Source organism: Schistocerca piceifrons, chromosome 3, assembly GCF_021461385.2.
Source record: "Schistocerca piceifrons isolate TAMUIC-IGC-003096 chromosome 3, iqSchPice1.1, whole genome shotgun sequence".
NCBI lineage: Eukaryota > Metazoa > Arthropoda > Insecta > Orthoptera > Acrididae > Schistocerca > Schistocerca piceifrons.
The window spans coordinates 935436220-935446109 of record NC_060140.1 but is presented as its reverse complement, the minus strand read 5'-3'; the positions used below and the strand labels follow the sequence as shown (position 1 = coordinate 935446109).

General features: G+C 40.9%; 1 protein-coding gene across 1 annotated transcript in view; it reads left to right on the top strand.

Moving 5' to 3' along the window:
• Positions 1-4787: 4787 nt before the first annotated feature.
• Positions 4788-9890, top strand: part of LOC124787852 (rho guanine nucleotide exchange factor 10) — a 426981-nt gene continuing 421878 nt past the window's right edge. The window contains exon 1 of the mRNA XM_047254806.1: positions 4788-4865. Within this exon, the coding sequence (XP_047110762.1) occupies positions 4820-4865 (46 nt within the window). The 5' untranslated portion in view covers positions 4788-4819. The remainder of the gene's footprint in view (positions 4866-9890) is intronic.

The following is a 9890-nucleotide window of genomic DNA, read 5'->3' as shown; positions in this document are numbered from 1 at the left end:
CAAAAAAATGTGGTTAGCGTTCAAGCCCCGTAATCGTAGGGTCGCTGGATCAGCACTGTAACACATTGATGTGTGTCGGTTCACTGTTCTTCGCTGAACTTAAATGTACATCTTTGACATATTTCGATGTCCCAGAGTTCACTGTCCGTGGAAGCTGTGGTATACAACTAATGTAATGTAAAAAAAATGTAATAACAGTGAAGTTATATAGGTAAAACTCTGTAATATGCTTCACAACAGTTCAGGTGCAAAACGAAAGCTACGAAAGAGAACGAGAAATCGTTTCGCAAACATAGGTGGTGTGGTACGTGTAACGTAAACGTGTATCGCCGAAATTTCACGATATAACCAAATACTGTACTGAGGCCATCTGGCATCTGTTAATCCCTCAGCTTCCATATCAGAATTCAGAGAACCCAGTTCACAACTGGAGCTTTTAGCCACCGTTTCGTCTCGGTTTATTACGGTATCATAAATGGTTTGTGTGTGTGTGTGTGTGTGTGTGTGTGTGTGTGTGTGTGTGTGTGTGTGTGTGTGTGTTGTTTTTGTTCTACATGTACTGTTGCTGGAGCTGTTGTTCTACCTGTACCATTAACAGTTTTCAGCACAGGACACAAACTGCACAACCGCACACTCTTCCATCGTGTTAAATTGGGTGTGTTTGGGCAGTTCATTATATCTGAACTTAAAATATGTTCAAGAATTCTACAGCAAATCGTCGGTAAGGATAGCGGTCTGTAATTTTGCGTGTCCGATTTTACGCTGCGCTTTTTTTTCAATTCGCCTGGGTTTTTCCAGTAGGTGAGAGATACGCAACAAACGCAAATTAAGTATGGGACCAATGGCGAAGAGTAGTCTTCGTAAACATGAACTGGCATGTCGTGTGGAGGTAGGGACTTACTTGCTGTCAACCCTTTCAGCTGCTTTTCAACTCTTGGGATGCCTATCACTTAGAGCTGTAGTCCAGTCTTCATTTGCGAATCAGGTGGGGATCCTTTCGCTGCCGCACTGTGCTATTTGAGTGTTATTCAGAATTTCAAACGTCCAATAATATGTGGCCATTCGACTTCTCTGTTTGATAAAGCAGACCACTAGATATTAGAACTACCGTCTCAAATCGCTCGTAACAGGGGACTGGTCCACACAGATTGGGATAACGAGTTTGAATGCTCAAATTATATATTCCATGTTTATTATTACCGAAATGAAAAAACTCACTAAAACAAAATGAGTGTAATACCAGCCTGACGTAGTAGCGGAAGGTAGCGCCTGCACGGCAGGCAACCCGTGAGCCCAGCGCGTTGTCCCGTGTAGTCTACACACTCAGGCAGACCCGTCGATCAATTCGCTGTGCCCCATTGTTTGGGTACAGCGTCCCGCGAAGGCATTCCTCGCTTTCATTGTGTTCTTAGCAACTGTTACTTGAAAACTGTGCGTGGGGAGAAACATTTATTTCCCGGACGTCGCTTTAGTCAGAATAATAAGCGTTTTTCCCAATTTATGGTTGCTTTCTCGTGGAGTAGTCGCTGCTACTTCACCACCATTTCGTTCCAACTAACATACCATTGTTTCTCGATCTTACTTCTTCTCCGAACAAAAGACAGCAACATAATATTTCTAAACATATTAACAGATGGAAGCAATTATGTACAAATTTGTCATAGGAGACTTGGTGAATGCTGAAGCGGATAGAACTGTTCACATTCAGCAATCTTTTCAAACAGTTTTGTATGGAACTGTTGGAGTTCCTATGTCATATTACCTTCAGATAATACTGAAAACAATGATTGCAGGGTTCTGTTTTTGAGTTCCTCATGGATTATGGTTTTTTTTCTCATCGTCCCGCCTTCATTTGCTGCCAAGTGTCTACATTACAAACGTGAAACATCAGTAAACATACATCTACTTCACTTTGGTATCCACTACGGACTTGGAATTTACAAAACCTTTGCTTCACAAGAAGCTCTGCTACTCGACAATCCTTACGTTATGCAGGCTTTGGTCCTTTACATTGATTTTGTTATAGTTGTTGCGTTTTTATTTCATATCGTACTTTTACTATCTTTTTTTTAAGGTATTATCGTCGCCTATGAGTGTTCTAACAAATTGTCCGTAGAAACGTTTACTGCACGTTCTCCCATTTAGCCATTTTCGAGTGGAATATGTGGCTAAACGTCCGAAACTACAACATGAGTAGCTTGTTTTTACAGTAAAAGGGACCATGATGTCTTTCAGAATGTTCTATGTGCCTGTGAACAGCAGCCACGAAAAATTTATAATTTTTATTGTGTTTGGCTTCGTATTGCGCGCTTGTATGACAAACTTCAGAGGCTATCTACGTTAGATATACTATTCCTGTTGATCGATTTGTTAGAACACACTCTTAATTATCTTCTGCAATAATCCGAACCGTGCTACTGAACACTTAGAAATAAGGATATTATATGGCCGCATTAAAGTCCTGTTGGGTATACTGCGGCACCATCTTATAAAATACTTAAAATATTTTAAATGCTCTTCAGCTTTTTCTTGTGCCTTTCTTCTCATAGGGGCATGGGCAGCGCAGCGTTCTTATTAACGGGTTTAACATGGTTACTTTAAGGGGTGGCCGGATGTCCTTTCTGTCGCCACCCCGTTTCCCTCCAATACGGAATACGTGCATCCCAACTGCTTGCGTGTAGTATTATTCATGTGAAAGTGAGCGAAAGTTTTCGAAATGTTTGCGGATCTGCAACTGAGGCGGGACTTGGACACCAGTCCAGTGTTGACCTAGCAGGATGTAGAAAACCGCCTAAAAACCACATCCAGGCTGCCCTGCACACCGACCCTCAACGGCTATCCGGCTACATTTACATCTACGTGATTACTCTGCTATTCACAATGAAGTGCCTGGCAGAGGGTTCAATGAACCACCTTCCAGCTGTGTCTCTACAGTTCCACTCTCGAACGGCGCGCGGGGAAAAACGAGTACTTAAATTTATCTGTGCGAACTCTGATTTCTCTTATTTTATCGTGATGATCACAGAATGTGCCAACAGAACGTTTTCGCAATCGGAGGAGAAAACTGGTGATTGCAATTTCATGAGAAGATCCCGTCGCAACGAAAAACGCCTTCGTTTTAATGATTGCCACTCCAATTCAGGTGTCATGTCTGTGCCACTATCTGCCAAATTTCACGATAATACAAAACGAGCTGCCCTTCTTTTTCGATGTCATCCGTCAATCCTACCTGATGCGGATCCCACACCGCACAGCAATATTCCAGAATAGGGCAGACAAGCGTGGTGTAATCAATCTCTTTAGTAGACCTGTTGCACCTTCTAAGTGTTCTGCCAGTGAATCGCAGTCTTTGGTTTGCTCTACCCACAACAATATCTATGCGATCGTTCCAGTTTAGTTTATTTGTAATTGTAATCCCTAAGTATTTAGTTGAATTTGCAGCCTTCAGTTTGTGTGACTTACGGCGTAATCGAAATTTAGTGGATTTCTTTCAGTACTCGTGTGAATAACTTCACACTTTTCCTTATTCAGGGTCAGTTGCCACTTTTCTCACCATACAGGTATTTTATCTACATCAATTCGCAATGAGTTTTGGTCATCTGATGGCTTTACAAGACGGTAAATGACTACATCTTCAAACAATCTAAGACGGCTACTAAGATTGTCTCCTATATCGTCAATATAGGTCAGTAACAATAGAGGGCCTATAACACTTCCTTGGGGAACACCGGATATGACTTCTGTTTTACTCGATGACTTTCCGTCTATTACTACGAACTGTGACATTTCTGACAGGTATTCACGAATCCAGTCGCAGGACTGAGGCGATACTCCGTAGGCACGCAGTTGGGCTAAATTACTTTAAATACAATGTAAAAATACCAATATAACATGTTTCGGCCGTGTTGCTGCGGCATTCCCCAGGGCATAAGCTAATTTATCTAGTGATTTAGTGCTTAATTTGTTTCTGTCGGTGTCATAAGGCCACAGACGTCAAATTGCTGGGGCACCGTTAGAAACTCAGTATAGTGGAGCACCTATTCTCTCTGCTAAATTATTGTGTACTCTGAGGAAAACGGCCTGCAACAAGGCAAAAAAGTCGATTACTTGAGTATTTTTAGCGTATAAGATTACGCGGCAGTATACCGAGAAATATCTTAATGAGAGTTGTCAGCGGTCACGTAAGCTTAGGTATTTATATCGGGGATATTACTAACATAATGTCGGGGGAGATGAAAATACGAAAAGATTGACTTCATTATTGAAGTCATCTACTACCACAATTCGTTTTCTTAATCAGACGACGTAGGGTGTGATACTGTCAGTGCGTGGGAAGCCCTACAAAAGCTCATCACCACGCGTTGTTTATGTAGGCTATAATGAACGTCGGCGGTAAGCTGTAGATGACAGACACATATCGTTGCTCCTTCACAGCCACCCACGAACAAGAGTACAATGGATATTAGTCTGTGCACTCGACATCTGGCAGTTAGCCACGATTATGCCCGGCTTACACAGTTCCACGAACTGCGATGGCAAGCAAATCATTCTTTTAATTGGAGTCTAGTTAGGAGGTGCGCTCTCGTAGTTCGACGGCTCACCGCGAGGGGCGCCGGCGCAGTCTCGGTAGCGGGAACGATCGACAGATGGTGCTGGGATCGGCAGCGGCGCGGCGCCGGCTGCTCGCATCCCGGTTTGGCCGCGGCTCTGAGCTCCAGCGTTGAGGGTTGCTTCTTGGTGTGTGGCAGGGAATGCGGAGCACTCGACGGCCAGGAGCGGCGCCGTGGCTTGCGCGCCAGTAGCGGCCGGGCGCTGCACCATGCCGGGACACGCCCCACGAGACCTGGCGTCGCCGCTGCCTTTCGGTGAGTCCAGTCGGGTGTCTGTGCACGTGCGCTGCACGTGGTGGTGGTGGTGGTGGTGGTGGTGGTGGTGGTGGTTTGCAGAAGGGGGCGCGGCCATCGATCAGAGACGTCACTGACAGCTGATGCGATCGCCAAGCTACTTTACTGGGGATTCCCCGCTGTCTAAGTCGCTGCGCTCGATATTTGCTTCTTTACTCTGCTCACTTCCGTTGTGGCCATTCGAAATTTTAACTTATTTATCCTTTGCTCTTCCTCTATTCCTACAGCATTCTTTCATCTTTTCATCCTGTCTATTTTATATTCCTTAAGACAACCTCACACCTGTCCTTTAACTTCTGCCTTTGGATCTTAATAAATTTAACACTTTCCTTCTGAAAATATCTCTGACTTCTGGTTTTATATTTAGTATCCTCAGTTTTTGTTTCTGAGGCAGGGAGGTCCACCAAGCCCTTGTGAAGCTAAATGAGGAGCTGCTTGAATAAAGGAGCAGCTACGTCATCATGATTCTTCTGCTGGAAAAAAACAACTGCAGGGATCGTGTACATGCTCATCACATGTCCCTCGACCATAGATCGCTCCTCGTACTGCCTTCTAGGCAGCATTCGGCCACTCGGAGCAGGCCTGAGCTCTATCCGCGAGGTGTTTACGTTTATTTCTAACTCTATTTAACTTCTCGGTTCCAGCTTCCTAATCTCTTTCCCCAGAGATACTATGTGATTTATCAGCCTGTTGTCATTGATCCTGTATAATTCGTCTAAAAAATGTCTTTTTTTTTACTGCAGTTTGGTACATTTCATCACTGCTTTTTAATTCCACACGTTCTGTGATTTTTATTGGACCTAAAATCTTCTTCACTATTCTTCTCTCTAATATTTCTGCATTACTTATAATTCAGTACTAGGCATTCACTTGCGAAGACGTTTCTCATTTAGCTACAGTGATGTAACTCAATGTTTTTGCATTTTTTGAGATGCATTCTATCATATAAATATTTTTTTTTGTATTCTGTTTCCATTCCACTGTCTTTCTCACAACTTACGTCTACAGTATTCCATCAACCGGTTTACTCTTTGGAAATGATCTCTCACCTTGAAACGTTCCCTAGAAACTGCTGCTGGGAACCTCTTTAATTACACAGTTTTTTTACGAACCACGAAAGATTTGATTACAAATTTGTGTCCTTTGTAGACAGTTGCTTGGTGCGGGATACTAGAGGGTGTGGCCTAGACAGGCCCACGTGGGTATGCTTGCAAGTGCGCGGTATTCCGTACTGGTGTGACATGTGGGAAGCAGGGAAGCGTGGTGCGGTGTCAGTCGACTGAAACGAACACAATAGGTGGCGCGCTTCACGAGGTAGAGTTTTCGAGGAACTTTGCAGTAGCGGTGCAGATGTGCTGAGAGAGACAGAGGGCTGGCTGTTAAAGGGACTCGACCGGAAACCGCCGGTCCAGCTGGCTGTATTGATCTCTCGTCCACAGTGCAAGATAACACCAAACAGCTGATTGATATCCATCTAACGCCTCTTTGTGTCGTCCATATCAGCCCGATGTCCACAGGATTTTACTCTGTAGTGTGAGGTATTGTTCATAATCAGACTATTATGTACTCATATGTGTCTATTTTTACGTTTAGGCCAACTAGGGCGTGAGTAAAATAACCTAGTGCATTAAATTTTGTGTGTTCTGCACTTCCTTTCTCAATTTTTAGCTCCTCTTTATTCTTTCACTTAATATTCCCTCACTTCCTTTTTTGTAGCAAATTACCAAATATAGTTTTCTTACATATTTTGTTATAACACATCTGTTATGTCTTACTTTGCTCATTGGAGTCACCAATTGCTGGATACTTACGAACATGACAGAAAATTCGTTTGACTATTCTGTTAGTGCCCTAAAAGCATAATTCCCAGTTTTGTGTACTATCGGTCGCCTTTTAACTTTCTCTATTCATTAGTTTTTCCTAGACGAACTTATTTTTTCGTGCTGTTCATGATGCCAGCGTAATATTTTGACCTAAAACTTTCCTTCCTTTTTTATTTTATTGTTTGATTCGTTGAAAGCATATATTCTTGTTGGTTTTTTTAATACTATAGTGCAGTGTCAAATTTTTGCTTTGACTAATAACTGTTTACTTCAGATATCTTTTTTCAGGTGGTACGCCATTTAAAGCTCGCAAGTTTTACTTTGGTAGGTTGTTTCTACAATCCATTGACTTTTGTGTACGTTTGTGAGCTCTCTAAGGCACGTTGATATGTTGAAATCGACAAGTGACTTTCATATGCACATGGTTCTCCTAAAGCGTATTGGAGATTCACCTTACGTCACTTTTTGTTTGGGTTACTTGTTCGGTGCTGTCATAAAATTACAGAAAATGTAGTAATGTTATCAGCAAAGCCGACGAAATTGAGATATGTGTACTGGATTTTTTTTTTCTGTTTCTAGCCTCATGATAACCCCGTTTGGCCTGTTATATGCATTATTTAATAATAATAATAATAATAATAATAATAATTGGAAAGCCCCTGGAAAAGATAAAATAGCAAATTTCTGGCTAAAGAAATTCACCTCAATCCATTCACAGCTAACTAAATTATTTAACAGTTACATTGCAGACCCATACACATTCCCTGATACACTTACACATGGAATAACTTATCTGAAACCTAAAGATCAAGCAGACACAGCAAACCCAGCTAAATATCGCCCCATAGCATGCCTACCAACAATATACAAAATATTAACTTCAGTCATTACACAGAAATTAATGACACATACAACACAGAACAAAATTATAAATGAAGAACAAAAAGGCTGTTGCAAAGGAGCACGAGTATGTAAAGAACAACTGATAATAGATCCAGAGGTGACATATCAAGCTAAAACTAAACAAAGGTCGCTACACTATGCATACATTGATTACCAAAAAGCTTTTGATAGTGTACCCCACTCATAGTTACTACAAATATTGGAAATATACAAAGTAGATCCTAAATTGATACAGTCCCTAAACATAGTAATGAAAAATTGGAAAACTACACTTAATATCCAAACAAATTCAAATATCATCACATCACAGCGAATCCAGATTAAGCGTGGAATATACCAAGGAGACTCATTAAGTCCTTTCTGGTTCTAACTTGCTCTGAACCCACTATCCAACATGCTAAATAATACAAATTATGGATACAATATTACTGGAACATCAAGAAGATTACATATTGGATAACCACAGCGACTGCATAGAAGCGATGGAAAAAACAGATGCCTATAAATATCTAGGATACAGACAAAAAATAGGAATAGATAATACAAATATTAAAGAAGAACTAAAAGAAAAATATAGACAAAGACTAACAAAAATACTGAAAACAGAATTGACAGCACGAAACAAGACAAAAGCTATAAATACTTATGCTATACCAATATTGACCTACTCATTTGGAGTAGTGAAATGGAGTAACACAGACCTAGAAGCACTCAATACAGTTACACGATCACAATGCCACAAATATAGAATACATCACATACATTCAGCAACTGAAAGATTCACATTAAGCAGATAGGAAGGAGGAAGGGGATTTATCGACATAAAAAGCCTACATTATGGACAGGTAGACAATTTAAGAAATTCTTTCTAGAACGAGCAGAAACTAGCAAAATACACAAAGCAATCACTCATATAAATACATCGGCTACACCACTGCAATTTCATAACCACTTCTACAACCATTTAGATCACATAACATCAACAGATACGAAGAAAGTAAATTGGAAAAAGAAAACACTACATGGCAAGCACCCGTATCATCTAACACAGCCACACATCGATCAAGACGCATCCAACACATGCCTAAGAAAAGGCAATATATACAGTGAGACGGAAGGATTCATGATTGCAATACAGGATCAAACAATAAACACCAGATATTACAGCAAGCATATTATTAAAGATCCCAATACCACAACAGATAAATGCAGACTTTGCAAACAAGAAATAGAAACAGTAGATCACATCACAAGCGGATGTACAATACTAGCAAATACAGAATACCCAAGAAGACATGACAATGTAGCAAAAATAATACATCAGCAGCTTGCCTTACAACATAAACTTATAAAACAACATGTTCCCACATACAAGTATGCACCACAAAATGTACTGGAGAATGATGAATACAAATTATACTGGAACAGTACCATTATACCAGATAAAACAACACCACATAACAAACCTGACATCACACTCACCAATAAAAAGAAAAAATTAACACTACTAATCGAAATATCCATACCCAATACAACAAATATACAAAAGAAAACAGGAGAGAAAATTGAAAAATACATCCAACTGGCTGAGGAAGTCAAGGACATGTGGCATCAGGATGAAGTTGACATTATACCAATTATACTATCAACTATAGGAGTAATACCACACAATATCCACCAGTACATCAATGCAATACAGCTACATTCAAACTTATATATACAACTACAGAAATCTGTAATTATTGACACTTGTTCAATTACCCGAAAGTTCCTAAATGCAATGTAACATACACCGTACAGTTAAAAGGAAGTCACGGTTGATCAAGGTCCGCGTCACTTTCCATTTTTAACCAGACATAACGTCTGAGACAAGAAAGAAATAATAATAATAATAATAATAATAATAATAGTAGTAGTAGTAGTAGTAGTAGTAGTAGTAATACAGTGAATGAAATTCTCACCCTACAGCGGAGTCTCCGCTGATATGAAGCTTCCTGGCAGATTAAAACTGTGTGCCGGACCGAGACAGTTGGTAGAGCACCTGCCTGCGAAAGGCAAAGGTCCCGAGTTCGAGTCTCGGTCCGACACACAGTTTTAATCTGCCAGGAGGTTTAATAATACACTGTTTCGAGCCTCGCACAACAACCAAGACGTGAGTGACAGGCTCCAGTGTCCACTACGCTGCAAGTCGTTCCTAGAACATCTATCTGTCGGTGGCGTATCGCTTTTAGCCGAATTGGCCGTGGGAAGAAGCCTGACA